We start from the raw sequence: 17,345 nt of genomic DNA on the forward strand, positions 1-17,345 counted from the left end.
TCTCGCGAGATCTCAACCAAATGGGAATTTAAAAACCCCACACATATCACAGTGGATATTATATTAAAGGTGGGCACTTACATTTAATCATATTATTATTATGATTATTTTTAATTCTGTTAGGTGTCATAACTAGTCATACTAGTTAAATTCGAATTATGGGCCGATTTTAAAGTTTTTCATTCATTTTGATTACTTGTTTGTTTTTGGTTCTGCATTATCACCACATGTTAAAGCATAAGCATGCTTTTTTTATTTGCCTCATTTTCTTAACACTATTCACTGGTTTTATATCATATATTTTTTTCTCCACCATTAAAACTCTCGTTTGCTGTCCATCCAGATTGCCACAAGATGGCGCCAACCCCAATTAATCAATAAACCGGTCAGCAGTTGGAAGCAAGTTTTGTCTATGATTCATCAAGTTTGGGCTTATGTTCATCAAACACTGTCCTGTCATCATTTTCCTACCATTTAGAATAAATAACCGACTCTGGAAATGGGACAAAACAACCAATAAATCATCGTGGCACCAGGAAATATGTAACTCAGTTAGGCTTTTATAGATCTGTTATAATAATAATAATTATTATTACTATTATTATTACATCCTGTCTGGCTGGTGTGAGAACATCGTGGTTTAATTATCATCATCATCTTTGTAATTACTCTCGTTACTCAACAAGCTGACAAACAAACAGGAGGGTGGGGGGGGCAGACCACTCATACATTGACCTCCCCTCCTGAGAGGACAGAGACGACCCTGTGCCCTGCTCTCACTCAAACAACTACACTGACTGAGTGAGAACTACCGTCACGGAAGCGGAGGTGCGCTGACATCGTGCGCTGTTCGCTCGGAGCCTGGTGCCCGCCTGCCCGCCTGCCTGCCCGCCTGCGCCGTCTGCGCCGTCTGCCTGCGAAAAGTGATGCTGTCATAGCCCCCCGCGCCGCGGACAGAGAGCCTCTTCCCCCTCCCGCACACTTCCCTCCCCCCCCTCCGGTTCCCTCTCCGGCTTGCTGTCGCGGCGGCAGTGCGGATGTGGAGCCCGCGACGCAACGCTCTTCACCCGTCGGCAAGCATCGGAGAAGAAGATGAAATGTTTTTCCCGTTACCTCCCGTACCTCTTCCGTCCTCCGAGCACCATCCTGTCTTCCACTTGCCACACTGAAGGTAGGGTGGGACGCCGAGGAGGGGTGGGGGTGAGGGTGATGGGTGGGTGGGGGGGCGCTGTCATAGACTGTGAGTTAATGCTGACTTTGAGCGTGTGACGCGTTTCGGAAACACAGTGGATCTACTGGGGTTTGTTGTCAGAAGTTAGATTGTCTTGTTGTAGGGCTGCTTACACACTGCAGATGTGGAGAGCATGAAGTTGTTGGAGATATTCTCAAATGTGGATGTGAAGGAAGAGAGATGGAAATGACAGTGTGTGTGTGAGCGTGTGTGTGTGTGTGTGTGTGTGTGTGTGTGTGTGTGTGTGTGTGTGTGTGTGTGTCTGTGTGTGTAGTGCAAAGAGTAGCACTTCTCATTATTTCCTTGGAGCTGTCAAGCCGACAGTAACGCTGAGATCAGTTTGTGGAGTTGCCTGACAAGTCCATAGCACCTTAATATCATTAATTTCACCCTTTGCTATAACCTGTTAGGCAACGTGTGTCTTTCTGTGACCGTATCAGACTTAATTCACCTGAGATCCACTCATTTTACAGGGTGGAATTTCCTCAAAATGCCTGAAAAGATCTTTACCGTGCAAATACGCCTAGATGTGCAAAAAAACGTGCAATAGCGTGAACCTGAATCAATGAGTTCACAAGAGCACGGCCTCATTCATCCTTCTGATTGTGCTGTCGGCCCAAGAGGGGTCTGAGAGTGTTTGTATAACCAGCCATTTACTAGGTCATAACGTGGAGACTGAGCCACTGCATTATTTAGCCTTGCATGGTTGCCCTCCTTCCTGCGAGCGCTCTGCCCCGAGCCCCCCTGGCACAGGGAGGAAGATAGTGTGGTACAAGTGTACAGAAAAGTATGTGGTGGTCATAGCCAGGGTCCTTCACTGCCCGTGCACATGACCTATATACTCATGCTGTATATATATTCAGTAAACAGGAGGAAGACTTGAAACACTCACTCAGGTTCTGGTACCCCTCGTTTTCTCCCTTCCACAAGCAGTTTTATACCGATTATCCATTTACAATATGAGTAAATTGCTTTAAGGTTTAAGTGTTAATCTTGTGTATATAAACCATCATAAGGACATCAAGGGGTCGTGACCTATGAGAGCAAGAGACATTGGATTCATGAAAGAAAAGGCAAACTGGTCGAAGACTGACCAACCAAGAAAGTGCAAAAAAAAAAGAAAAGAAAGTTGCGTAATTTAAAGTCAAACTAGTCGTCATCTTTGAGCTGCTTGTGGCAAACTGTCACGATGACACGGTGAAACGATCGCAGCAAAAACAGGAGATTATCTCAAATCTCTTAAATCATCGCGTGACGGAGGAGGAAAGTGAGATGCGGTTGAAAAGTACTGGAAAAAGGTTGAGTTTTTAAAAAAAGTACTCATGCTGATGCATTAACTTGTGCATATCTTATATTATTTTATGTTTGAACATTCTATACACTTTATATACTGTAAATACACATATAGACAGATTCTCTGCCATATGAATATATAGGTATATCAATAACGTGAGCTCCTAAATTTGAGAGCTCTCTCTCCCTCTCATCGCCTGAGATAAGGGAGTGGTATAATAGAGGAAGTGATAGATTAGCAAACATGGAGCTGCGATGCTACGTGATCCTTCGTTACTCTCTGGGAAACATCCAAACTAAAACGGCCAGCGAGAGACCCTCGTGTGCTGGAGGCCGGCAGGGTGTGATGACACAGCAGATGACCTTGGAATTTGTGTAACATCGACAGAGGCCGTCTCATCTGCACGCCATCCGCTGTCTGTATGTGTGGTTTTTTTTAAACGAGGGAAGAGTAAGAAGCCAATCAATACGTCAACGGGTGTTTGCGTTGGAGGTATAGTGGCCTCGGTGTTTTGCACTTCCTGCCTTGAGCTCTGCCTTTTCCATTAGACCTCCTGGTCTCGAGGAGGCTCGTCGGTGCACCGCTGTAGTGCTTGTTTTTCCCCCTCTCTCAAGCTGCTTCCCTCCCCTTCTCCTCGACATCTCCCAGCATTCACGTCTGGCCCAGCTGAGCCGAGTTCACCCCGGGGAAGATGAGTATGCAGCAGAAAATACATTATATAAGTCCTGGGCCACAATGTATGTGCGGTCTCTTTGTTTATCTGGACCATTGTGGGGAGCAGGCAGACTCACCTGGGTCCAGTCTCTGAGGAACAGCTCGCTTTTGACTGGGTCTTTATAAATGTGTGTGTGTGTGTGTCTGTGTGTTTTAGGCCTTTGTGTAAGTTTCCCAATGTGGTGTTTCTGCTCTTCTGTCCCCCTGGTGTTCTCTTTTTTATCTCCCCTCCATTTCACATCAATCTGTCAGCTGTGGCGTGACGGATTAGGTCCTAAAGGTTTCTGATGGGTGTGTGTTTGTATGTGTGTCTGCCTTCAGCTTGTCAGGGGAAAAAAATATTTTGCATCCCCGAGTGACACCTCGCCATCAATCAGTGCAGCCCGGTCCTGCCTCGGCTCCCTCGTCTTCCTCTCCGTCCTGTTCCCGCGGTGTCTCGCCGCCTCCGTGATGCATTATTTGTCTGAGTGTGACAGAAAACAGCAGAATAGAGTCGCGGAGAAGACGACGGCGGGGGGGGGAAGTCTTTGATTAACGGCTGTAGTTGACAATCGTCTTGTGGGCTTTATGTCTTTTGTATTGCAGTTTTTTTTTTAACACAGCTGTTTTATTTATAAGGAGAACAGTGAGCTCGTCACGTCGGCGCCCGAGGGCGACTTCTGCTGGCATTTTGTCAAAGCGTGTCACTGAGTTGAGGAGTTTAGTGGGCGAGGAACGCGGCGTACGCTGGTGTGCGTGCACGCCGTTATCACACATCCTGCTGGGTTGTTGTTATCCAGACAGACACCCACTTCACAGCTCAGGACACACTCCTCGTCCTAGTCGTCCCGTTCTTACATGCCGCCGGGGACAAATACCCTACATACACACACACACACACACACACACACACACACACACACACACGAGGCATCTGCACACACACACACACACACACACACGAGGCATCTGCACACACACACACACACACGTGACTGTTGTTTCAGTCGGATCAGCTTTTCTGTGCAGAGGGTAGAAAGACGGGCGAACAGGGAACAAAAAGGTGCTAAAAGAGAGAGAGAGCAGGGAGGGAAGGAGGGAGAAGTGATGAAGTGGTAGTTATCCGTCAAACACGTTGCTCCTCTTTATACTTTATACCGCCGTGGAAAGCAGAAAGCATGCGCTCCCATAAAGGCGGTGAACTTGCAAGGGAAGGACGAAAAAGGCAGAGATACCCTGACTTTTAGTCTCTAGTGTGGGAAACCTTCCAAAAAGAGCATTGGACCCTACATTTCCCATAATGCATCCCAATAGCAGCTCTTGCCTGTTAAAAGTTGCCCAAGCCGAGATGAGATCACTATGACATCACTTATTTCCTGATGATGTAATACTCTTCATCACAAGTAAACCAAAGTGCCTCTTTAAAGTGGAATTTACGTACACACAAGCTCCCGTGACAACAAACATCTGCTCTGCTGAAGTGCCCTAGAGCAAGACACTCCATCGTTTGTGATGTGGCTGGAAGAAAAAAGAGGATTTCCCTTCAAAAATGAGGGCGGCAAAATAAGAAATGTCTTACTGACTGAAGCAGTATTCATTTGATATTTACTTCTAAGTGCCATTGTTCCTTTTTTTTTTTACTAAAGCCTTTTTTGTTTTGCATTTATGAAAAAAGTTTATATAGTTAGACTGTAAAGGAGGGACATGATGATGGTTGATCTGCATACACAAGCTGAACAACATGTGAAGCTGCATGAATTGATCATTTTATGTTGACATCAAATAACTGTGTGTAATATGAGAGGAGCCGCCTGATTGTCTGCCTTCACCCTGAGCTCTACGGAGCGTTTTAGCGTCTCTCAGTTCATTGTTTTTGATTAGTAAATAGACAACCGATTGCTAACTTTATGATAACAACAACACGTCAGTGTTGTGTTTACAGCCCCGAGTGGTCGACCTATTAGTGAATGCAGATTGAAATGACCACGCTGGTCTTGTTTTCACCAAGTGATCCACTAATCCAATAAACTGGATTAGTATTGAGCTGACTAATCAGATCTTTCATTAGCCAGATGTGGCCTCGTGTCCAATCCACATTAAGTGCCATTTTTCTCCCTGCAGAAAAAAAACAAAAAAACAATTTAACAACCCTACAAAAGAATCAAATTAAAATTTTAATAATCCTAAAAAAGAATGCTGGTGTATGAAGCAGGTAAACCTGTGTGGGCGTCATAATCTAGTCCCTACAGTAGTGACTCACAACATTATCCCGATTATCATCACAGTAGGCTTGAAACTCTTCAAGATAAAACACCTTTAATTAGGTAATTATAAATCGTAAATAAAGGATAAATAATGTTTTAAAAATGGCAACATGAGCCTGTTTTTTATTTTTAAATCAGGCTCTATTTTCACTTCTCTACCATGATAGACAACTAGACAGCTTTTTCAAACACTCCTGATGATGAAAGTTCACCACTATTAACTTATTATGAGTATTATTATGCCAGGCTGCATTTCATTATATATGGATCCGTCCCGAGTGACTAATGGGTGTCCATGTGGTCGGACCCCGGCTCTCGTAATGCCCCGGTCACCCGGTGGTGAAGCTCCTCACCGGAGTGTTAAAAGCAGCGGTTGGCGACTACGTGTGTTTTGCATCAGATGCCAACAGGGGGCGTTAGCAGTGATGTTGATTACACACTGGGGCCAAAATGTCCACATAACTATATATTATACAGTAGCTTCTTTACATCTAAGTAGGGTTTTGAACGTTTCAGGTCAAACTAAGGACATGGGAGAACAAGACCGTTGGACATAAACGAAGGACATAAAAACGAAAGGCCGATGTATGCTTTGGAAAATGATGAGCCGAAAAATAAAGTCAGGGTGACGCGTTAGTGAACTAAAACAAGTTGACTCTCAGGACGTTCTCTGGCAGACGGCAGTGAGATGAAAACACCGTAACACACCGCCGTCTTTCTCACGCAGCACTTTATCCTCGATCTCACGTTACCACAAACACACTTCCTGCTAGGTCCTCGCAGCAAAGTCCACGTGAAAACAAGGAAAGAAGGGCCGGCACCGTATCAGGGAGACCCCCTTCACTCCTGCAGCCTCACAGGAGGGAGTGTATCATTACAGCAAACACAGTGAGGCGAGGAGTCTCATCCTCTCCTTTTTCTTTATCGCCGTTTTTCACACAACCTTGGGCCGATGTTTCACCTGTAGCCTTGCGACGTGGCGGTGAGTCTCGGTGATCGAGCCCCTCGCTGCATCGACTACTCTCCTGTTGAGAGCTATGGAGGCAGACAATGAGGCTACTTATTGAGCCGGACTTATGGGCCTTTGCTGGCAGGCTGGCACAGAGACAGACTACTATTGGGATCGGGGTGTATATATATATATATATATCAGGATGGGCTTCCTCTCTCTCTCTCTCTCCGCCCATCTGTCTCTGTGGTTTTATAAAAAAGGCTCCTGATGGGTTGTGTGAGACAGCTTTGCAATGCTGCAGTATGCTGTATGTTAGTGCTTTCATTAAATCGCCTGTATTAAAAAAAATACAGCAATAAATAGCACCATAAATAGCATGTATTATTATTATTTTTTATTATTATTATTATTATTTCAAACCAAAGTGACTGGAGAGTGACTATAACAAGTGCTCAGCATACCCAGATGACACACATGAATAAAAAGAAGCTCTGGTTTTTGTCTCAACCCTTTTAAGTTTGGAAGAATAGACTCGCTTGGATGAAACTTTAATTAGGCGGTGCAGCAGCAGAGGAGCGGATTTACAGCTGATGAGAATTTACTTTGTAGTAAATTGCTGGAAAGTACGTAATAATCAAGTGTAGTCCAGCGTGGCAGCTGTTCCAAACCAGTGTTATGACTAGGATGGAAATACATTTAAAAAAAAGTTTAGATATAAAGCTTGTGGCCCCACATGTTGGTTCCCTTTCTGATTTCTCTGAGCTCCCCATGTGTGGCTCACATTGGCGTTCCCCGGGGAGGAGGAGGTTCCCCAGGAGGTCTGAGTCAGACGAGAAAGGACCCGCTTCCTCTCCTGATTCAAGTTCTCCAGAAGGAAGAGGCTAGAAATGACATTTCTTCTGCTGTGGTCACGCCCATAATACCTCCGGCTTATCAAAGGGCATTTTACACACATATTATATAATTACATACGCCCAAGCAAAAGGAAGTCACGGTAGCCATTAAAAGTTTGAGACGTCATGTCCACGAGATGTGCTTATGTCAGCTGAACCCAACCACGAAGGCGATTCCTGGGATCCAATTAGGTCTCTCTTTATGTGACCTTTTATAGTTTCCCAGCATAGTTTTCTTTTTTTCCCGATAAATCCACTGAAAATAGCCGTCCACAGTTGCAGAGTCATCAGCACCGCACAGAATATAACCTGAGTAACGCGGTCGATACGGAGCGGGGATCAAACCAAAACACCAGTCTGGAGCAAAGGTGGCTATAGATAGAAACGTGTTTGTTTTGTCCCGTCCGTCATCAACACCATGGACAGAGTGTAGCCGCGCCTGTGACACCAGAGAGAGATGCTACATCACTCCTCCAGCCGCGATGCAGAGAAGGCTTTTACTGTTCTGTCTGAATGGTGCTGTACACATACGCCATGGCACCAGATAAATAATGTAGCTTAATGCTACCGTATGAGGCAGCCGACCGCAGCAGTACATGAAGTACCAGTCTGTCTCTGCCACACACACACACACACACACACACACACACACACACACACACACACACACACACACACACACACACACACACACAAACACATACACACACACACACACACACACACACACACAGTGTGAGAGTTATAAAGCGACTCTCTGAATGGATTCATGGCACATGCCACACGATGAGTCATGAATCAGCAGACCACTTCTCTCCGTCTGCCTCTGCCTGTTTTCAGATGATTAAATATTCTTCTAGTTCTTCTAGACTTCTGAATAAACAGAATCTACCTGCAGAACGTTTTTTACTGATTCACACGGCGAGTCTCTAATTTGTAGCCATTAATATACAGGACAGGAAGCTGGAGAAGTTCCCCTGTGTGAACCGTATGAGTCATCACCGAGGCTCATTTAAGCCAGTATACATAACATAAATATATACCCCCCAAAACATCTCTATAGTCTCATCAGAAGGCACACTACACATCCAAGCTTCTATATCCCTCTGTTTTATTGACTATAAACGTATTCCTAACTTATCAGTATCATCTTTTTGCTATATAGTACTAATCGCATAATCAAAACCCATATATTCCTGATGTATGCAGATAATATGAACCATAATCGTGACTTAATCGCCATCACTATATGGAAGGAAACACAGTCACTTTTTCACTGCTCTCCAGAAAGACTGAAATGTCGCATCAACCATTTGATCGATTGCCATGAAGACGGTGGAGACGTTCATGGTCCCCTCAGGATGAATTCATAATAAACATGTTGATCAACTGACTTCCTCTATGCCATCCGTCATCACCTCAGAATATCAGGATGTATAGTTTAATCATCTTTAGGTGCTAATTAGCAAACGATGACACGCTAAACTAAGATGGTGAACATTACAAACGCTGCTTAAAAACAGCATGTTGTACGTCTGCAGCCGTTTATTACTGGTGTTCCACTTGTAGATCATTTCCCAATCAGGACCGTATGAGGGCTGATTACCGGGTACAGTGATTAGCACTATGACGCACAATGAGACAAGAGTCCACTTCAGACAGGTAGAGCTCACTCCAACGATGCTGGTTTCATCCAAACAGAAAATACGCACCACGTACTCTCATGATATATTTAATCAAATACCTGCCTATCCTATAACTCACAAGAATAAACACACGATGTACCATCTTTCTACATAAGTAACTCATAGCAAACTCACATTGTCACATGGTTCTGCTGCAGGTGGTGCACACCTGAACTCAATCCCATATATGGGCTGTGATCAAGCTGGCTCCTCCTCCAGACCTGCTCCCTTCCTGTATTGAATTGGAAACAAAATGCATCAACAAACTATTTATATTTCCATGGTATTGAAGGCGTGTGTGTTTAAACACACATGGATTTTACAAGCTTCGATGATGAAAATCATCAAGCCTACGTGTGCAGTTTTAATTCCTTAAAAACCACAGGTTAAATGTAAACTGCAACCTAACGGAGGACTTCTAAGACAGCAGCTGACCGCCACTCACACTACGTTGATTCAGTGAAGAGCCCTGTTGACCAGCTGCGCCTCACCGGAATTTAATCAGGTTTCTTTTAATCCCAGCGCTGACGCCGTCGCCGTACCCCGTATTCACATCTCCCTCCTCTCCTGTGGGATTAGGCAGACGTGACTGAACGGGACTCTGTGGCATCAGAGCTTGTTATCTCATTTGCTCAACATATTCTCGGGCAGGCTTGAAAGACGGAGACTCCCGGGCAGATTTCAGACAAGGACTCCAAAAAATGATCATCCACTCCAACGTCTACATATAGAGAATCAGCTCATCTGAAATGTTATATCCATCAACATCCAAAACATCTGTTACACAAAGTTACAAAATAATTGTGAATATAGAGTGCCAGATTGTGATTATTCAATATAATGGCTGATAATTAATAATTACTGATACATACCCTGGCATTAACCTTTAAATAAATGACTGTCGTGTCCCAACTAACTTTAAAAGTGAGTCAAAGTTTGCGTCACTCTGTTACATAAAACGAGCTTTGTTCAGTTTGTTCTCAACCTTGTCCTCTCCGTGATTCGCTCCCATTGATCTGACCAAATGGCTCTGTGACCCACCTAGCATATAATGTATTTCGGAGGCCTGCTGTGTGACAAAGCACAGCGCTGAGTCTAAATTAGGTTTCCCACCAGCAGCCAATTTAACGCTCGGAAATGACTTACAGTAAAAGTTTTTGAGGGTCACGACCCGACGCCACCAGGCCAATCTATCCTAAGAGGCATTATAGATTTTTTCCTTCTCTGGTGTGTAATCACCGACACAAACATCCTCAAAGTGACATTGTGCTCGGCTCGTCTTGTCACAAAACTGTACTGAAATACAGCGGCTCGGGAGAGCGGTGTCGCTCCGGAGATTTAGACCGGCTGCAGACAGTTGGGTGTATTTCACCGAGCTCATCCGGCCCTGTTTGCAAGTGTTGCTGAGTCTAAGAGTTGCAGTCAGGCGGTAGAATAGAGAGGGTGATGGATGGGGGGGGTTGGAGGGGAGAAGATGAGAGTGCAGATTTGGGGCGGGGAGGAAAGGAGCTCTTTTCCGGCAGAGTTGAATCTCAGGCTTGGCTGCGGCACACTGCTCTGCCTGTTTTCATACCAAGCGCTCGGCTCTGGCTCCCGACCAGCTTCGGCGAATAAAAAATGCTCCCCCTAACCCGCCCTCACGCTCCCTTTCTCTCCCTGACGCGTTGGCTCACCCCTCTCTCCCCCCTCTCCATCTTTCTGACTCTCATTCACTCCCTTCTTCCTTTTGCTCGCTATTTTAAATTTCATACCTTCACTCTCTTTCCTCACCCCCTCCCTCCCCCATCCAGCCTTCCGGTACTACAGAGGGGTGTGGGATCGGGCCTCCAGGTTTCCATAGCGATACTTTGTATCCTGATGTCATTAGTATTGACGATGTGCAGCTAGGCCAAGCTGTCCTGGCACAGGGTCTGTTTACTGTTTACCCCAAACTTAAACCATTCACTGTGATTCATCTGTGTGCGTCCATGCATGTGTGTGTGTGTCTAATTGTCCTATTTTACATTCAGGTTGGGATTGCAATGAATGACTAAGCAACAGGTAGGAGGAGGGGGGAAAAAAGCATCTCATTTGTGATAGGCTGATGAAAAAGCTCTCGGTGTGAAGCTCCAGGAGCTGGATTTGCACCAGAGAGAGGCTTGGCGAGGTGGAAACGGTTGTTTTTACGTGGAAGAAACATCCTCATCTCTGTCTGCTCCGCTCACTGTACGATCACTGAAGCGTGTCTGTGGAGCACAACTCCCAGCCCGACTCCACCACCTCTCCATTCACGTTCCCCCGTGAGACGCCACACCCCCCTTCACAAATGTACTGCGTTTGTATATCCGCTCGCTTGCGTCGCCCCCACGTGCATGACCTCACACATCTGTGGTGAATACTTGGAACACAGGGCTGCGCCCACGTCTCCGTCTCCCTGCAGCTCGGAGCTCTCCTGCAGGCCCTCAGCTGGCAGGTTGTGGCTTTCGGCGTCGCCAGAGTAATTAGCTCAGCTCGGCGTCTTAGGCCAAGAAAATATGGATCCCGTTATCGATGCTGTCACATCACGTGAACGCAGAGGACATCTACTATGCTTTACGCAAACACGAGCTTGTTTCCAAATACGTGAATCAAACCCTCTCTGCATCCTCTTCAGTGGATATTTGATGTATGAAATAATGGCTGAAGACTGCCTTGGGATGCAGGGGGAAGATAAGCACTTCCTGCATTGATTGAAATATGAGTCTTGTCCTTACTTACAAACACACACACACACACATACACACACACACACACACACACACAGACACACGCAGTTTATTTTTGGGGACATTAGAGGCGAACCAATAACCAGAAAGCAGACACTGTATTGCAGCTGATATCTGCTAATCTCTGATAAATCAGTATTGCTTTGTACGTCTGGCAGAAATATGAAACATGAAAAGGAACTTTCACACAGATCAAGGACTGTGGATTTTGTCCCCCATCTCTGACTTTGTAATTGCAGTAGAAAGGGAAGTCTTTACAGGCAGTATGAACAAGCTCTGTTTTATAACCACAATTGAGGGATCATTATAACGTGTAACAAAGCTCTTCTACTCTTACATATTCATATTGGTATCTGCCTCATAAGTCTACTGTTGTTGGATCATTGCCTTTGATTTGATTGATTTGTTTCCTGGCGTGCCCCCAATGTACACATAACCCTTCAATCTCATTTTCACTCTCATCCCCAGCAAAGACAGGAAGCATGGACGCTTGTTTGAGTTTGACAGGCTGACAAGAGCTCTTGGAAATCATGCACAGGCTGAGGTTAATGCATGTGTTTCATGCCACTTATACAGTATGATGATGATGACGCCGGTATCGCCCTGGTTCAAACGTGCAATATTTCATGTTGCCAGATGGTGGTGCTCCAGGATCACCTCTATACATAGTGAGAGGGAGGTCGCTCATGTCAGTAAGCTCAATTTCATTTTAGTCAATGTATGCTGGAGCATATAAAGCATGGATAGATCGTCAGATTTACATAATGTAGATGGTATGAGAAGATATTAGACTACAATGCATTAGAATGCATATTATTATGTCGTTTCGTATTACCTGCGTATGATTTCACGTGTGTTTGAGAGCCAGCCAGCAGGATAAACACACAGATGGACAGATCGCTTTTCGCCAGACCGGTCTCGCCTCACACTCCTCGCACTATGTCAGAGGTGGCAAGGCCCCGAGGCCGCTCCCCAACAGAAATCCCTCATTCCAAATCAATACATAGAGCGATGAAAATTAAGCCCTGTTCAAATGAGAAACTGTCCGGGGGTGAGCCAATCGACATGTTCCTATTAAAACAAGTTACATGAATTTATCATCACAGTGGTGGAGCCTGATCCCACCTTAAGCTCTTCTTCAAGTGTGTGTGTGTGTGTGTGTGTGTGTGTGTGTGTGTGTGTGTGTGTGTAGTTCGATAGCATGGACGGACAGCTTGCCACCCTGTGGGCACCACGACTCCGGTCTATCTGTGATCCACGCTGGCAGCTGCTCTGCCAAATGGGATTTTCCTGGAGATTACAGCCTCTAAGTGTGACACGCTTGCATGTGTTTGTCTTTGTTGTTGACGGAGGACTATTGTAATAAAGCTGTGTGGGTTTTTTTTATGTGTGTGTGTGTTGAAGGAGTGGGGGGGTTGGGATTCTTGAGCCGAGGCGCACAGAGAACATGTTCTGTTGTCACATGGGGCTGGTTGGAACATGATTGAACTCCCTCTGGCTCGCTGTGTACGCAGGAAAAAAAAAAGGGAGGGACCGCGTTCAGATGTGGGGGTCAGACTAACGCTGCTGCGGTTCTCATTAGCAACATTAACCCTGGTTGGATGGACCGTTTCCATCCTGTGAGCCTGTGCACAGTAAAGAAGGTGATGTTACTGTATGTCAGTTGAATTGCATTGGAAAGCCACGGTCATGGTTTATGGCCAAAATATGTGCAAAACGAATGGCAAAATCAGCCTCAAATGTTAACATGATTATGTAAAATCATCAGTTTCCCCATTTGATTGTAAGTATGTTAGCATGCTGGCGTTAGCATTTAGATCAACACTTGCGTTATTGCTTTAAAAAATGACTTAAATGACACATAATATTATATACATAGAAAATAAATGATGAGCTAAAACTCAAGTGAAAACGCTGAGTGCTGTTCCAGTGACTTCTGACAGTAAATAACATCTACAAACAAAGCTAATGTCGTGTCTCACCAAGCATCACACTTGAATTGATGATGTGATTTTTGAAATTGGTCCACCGAGACCGATCGTGACATTTAATGAGTTTTTGTTTAATGTAGAACAATTAAATTTGCTTTATTCAAATACGGTAGGAGAATCATTACGGACGCTTTTTACAATTTGACAGACAAATGAACAAAATAATGAGAAAACTCCTATGAAGCAGCTTCTTTGGTCACTAGATGACATCATCGTAAACATTCTCTATCTCGTTTGTTTGAATTAAAACAGCCGTATTATTATTATTATTCAATTTCTTCGGGTGGATTTTCCCTTCAACCCTTTTTCTGTTTGCCTCAGCGTCTGCTGTGTGAAGAGCTGTCCACGGTCCTGAACACAAGCAGTGCACGGACCCTCGTCATGTATGGGGAGGCGGCTTTGTAGTCACTCACTAACCTGCTTAACCTACTTTCCACTTGCCGGGTCTCTCGGAGAGGAAAGTGCTGTATGGATAAATATAGCATGCTTAAACAACACACGCTGTTGTGTATTCCGAGTCCTCACCCTTAATGCATCGCTGATCATTTCCCGTAATGAAATCCAGCGTCGCTCCGAACACGAACTCCTCATGTTCGGCCCATTAACCCAACCGGTAGAAAACGTGTTGGGACGCGCTTGAACCTTCATTGAGATGAATATGACCAAAATAATGACATTTTAAGAGCTTAATTGTCCAATTATGTTGACAGCTGTTGTGCTGCATTGCAATGCCAGTTCAATTGCAGTTTCCTAGCAACCAGAGAGGTACAATGCAATGATTTTCTGTTAAGTGGCATCATTTCCCCTCAGCGAGACTAGACTTTATATTAGCAAAACATATCTAAATCCACAATGTGTGCGTGCTTCTTCCCCTTTAGGGTGTGATGCTTAAATGCAACACAGCAAAACTGCAAGTATGTGTGTGTGTTTTTGAGATATAGACATCCATATGGTTTGCATCTGTAAACCCTCGAGGTGTGTCGGCGACCATGAAGCAACCATGTTGCTGCAAACACAAAATCACTTCAGTTGATTAATGTTCATCCAGAATGCTCCGTCCTGAGCTAATCATTGTACATGCGCTCTTTTCAATTAATTCATTATCAAGGGAGGTGGAGAGAGGGAGGGGGGAGGCTGGGGGAGGGGGAAAGGAGAGTCAGGGGGGGACAGAAAATCCAATCCTGCTGGTCTGAAGACTCGGAGCAATGGAGCATTAGTCTCATCCTGATGTAATTGGAATGACACCAAGAGTAAAGCCCGCTGATTTAGGGACAGCCCCTAGGCTTGATTTAATGCCCTCTACCAAAACTATACATCCGTCTTTTTATCTTTCTCTCCTTGCCTCTCCGCTCTCCGGTGTTTCCTCCCCCCACCCCCCGTCTCACACTCTCTTCATTCAGCACTGCCATGCATCTCCATCTGTACGCGCTTAACAAAACAAAAGCTGCGTTTTATTATATTTAAACGCCAGAAGATTAGGAGCTCTCACTTACTCCGTATGGCATTTACACACTTCGGCGGACGCGTTTGACTCTCACCGAGGTTATGCTTTTTTATGACTCCATATAAATATCTCCAAAGAAGAGAGAGAGCAACGAAAGGGTAGACTGAGCAGGTGTATCCAGGCCAGGGTGCTTCGTCCCCGGGGTTTGCTGCTGCTCAGTCCCCTGACAGATGGACTGCCAGGGCAATCCTATTACCCCCATGTGTTTAGCTCCTCTTAATGCCAGGGTGGGTTGAATGGCTAATGGACAGCGATGAATGTTTGCTGGGAGAGTCTCATGCAACTGAATGATCCCCATTTGATTAATAACTCTGATGACTGTGATGTAAAACCAGCGGACGGGCGGCGAGACGACGTTGTGGCTGAGCTAGTGCACTCTGACACAGCCTGTCTCGCCGAGGGCTGTCATATTAAATCAGCTCAGCCACCAAATAGGATTTACTGTATATATTTCACGTCATGATTTCACCCGTCCTTGTCCAGCGGAGATTAAGAAAGTGACTTTTTTTTTTTTTAAACGTCCCATCATTGCCTTCAACCCTCCGGACTCAAATTGCGTTCAAATGCCTTTTTCATAAGAAAGTATGAGAGAGCAGCTCAGTACTTCACCACTCACGTGTCAAATTATGGCAATCATGAGTACCAAGACCTGTCCTGATGATAATATATGTCATGTCTGACTGGAACATTAAGGACTATACCATTAACCAGGAAATACGGGGTTGAATCTTAAGACTTTTCCCGAATGGACGTCACATATTTGGTCTGCAGTCCATAGATTTATTCATTTAATTCTCTACATTAAACCCCAGTGGGAATATTATTAATTGAATAGCAGGAATGCTTTATTGATAGCAATATAGATCGTGCTAGCGGCTCTGTGGATGGCAATATTAGTTAGTTCCACCACTTTGATCCAGACTGAAATATCCCAGCAACTGTTGAATGGATTCAATTAAATTGTTGATAAACATTCTTAATCCCCAGAGGATGAATCCTATCGTGACTTTGGTGACCCACTGACTTTTCACTGTATCATCAGTATGCTAGCATTGAGAGCCTTTTGCCAGGCTAGTGTTAGCATAGTCTCTGCATCATGTGATGGTTTAACCAAAACTAGACATTCCTGTCTTTTATATTTCTCTGTTTTTCAGTTCAGAAGTGTTACTTTATAATGTCGTACATAGATAATACAATGTAAAACTACATATACTGGCAGAATTCCCACATATCCCCCACCGCTGTCTCTACCTGCACACACTGTGGAACTTACTGCAGAAGGCATTTATGGTCTATTTTTTGCATTTTATTTCTTCTTCCTGTCATGTTATCTACCGTTCAGGGGGAATAATCATTTCCACATAACAATCTTGGCGGCACATCTCGTGCTCAGAGGTATTTGATTGACAATTTCATGGAGTGATTTGTCCTAGTCTTTATTCATTCATGTTCAAGGCATCCCAGATGTGATTATTTAACCATTTAGAAGGAAACCAGATGTTCCATTATTTATACTTTACCTCAAAATATGATTAACAATATGGCTCTCGAATTGATGTTGCATTGCTTTATCTTTATCTCATATTTGATGGATTGACTGGATGAAGATAATCAATATCTTAACTAGGGGTGAGTATTGGCAAGAAACTCACGATACGATACATATCACGATACTTTGGAAACGATGCGATACGTATCACGATATTGTGATATAAATAAAGATGAAAACAAAGTACCTGTATATGTACACCAGATGATATTGATCAGAGGAAAAATTTAGTCAAAACTATTTCATTCAAAACAGCCTCTCCATTTTATTAATTCCCATGAAATACACTGGAATAAATATTGAAAATAAAATGAAAAAGGATAAAGTACTGCATTCACAACGCGTCTAAACACAAATCTTTTTTTTTTTTTTTAAATCAATCTTTGAAGTTGAAAAATCGATATTGTATTGGGCGGCAAAGTATCGCGATATATTACCGTATCGATGTTTTTACCCACCTGTAATCGTAACCTATTTGAACCAACCATCCTGCTGGTCAGTGCACCACTGGCTGCAGCTATGAGGGTTTGGAGTGAAGGTGGAAG

General features: G+C 44.3%; 1 protein-coding gene across 1 annotated transcript in view; it reads left to right on the top strand.

Moving 5' to 3' along the window:
• Window positions 1-903: 903 nt before the first annotated feature.
• Window positions 904-17,345, top strand: part of ppp2r2ba (protein phosphatase 2, regulatory subunit B, beta a) — a 35,189-nt gene continuing 18,747 nt past the window's right edge. Inside the window, exon 1 of the mRNA XM_084009640.1 lies at window positions 904-1,171. Coding sequence (XP_083865766.1) covers window positions 1,093-1,171 — 79 coding nt within the window. The 5' untranslated portion in view covers window positions 904-1,092. The remainder of the gene's footprint in view (window positions 1,172-17,345) is intronic.

Source organism: Eutrigla gurnardus (genome assembly GCF_963514095.1).
Source record: "Eutrigla gurnardus genome assembly, chromosome: 5".
NCBI lineage: Eukaryota > Metazoa > Chordata > Actinopteri > Perciformes > Triglidae > Eutrigla > Eutrigla gurnardus.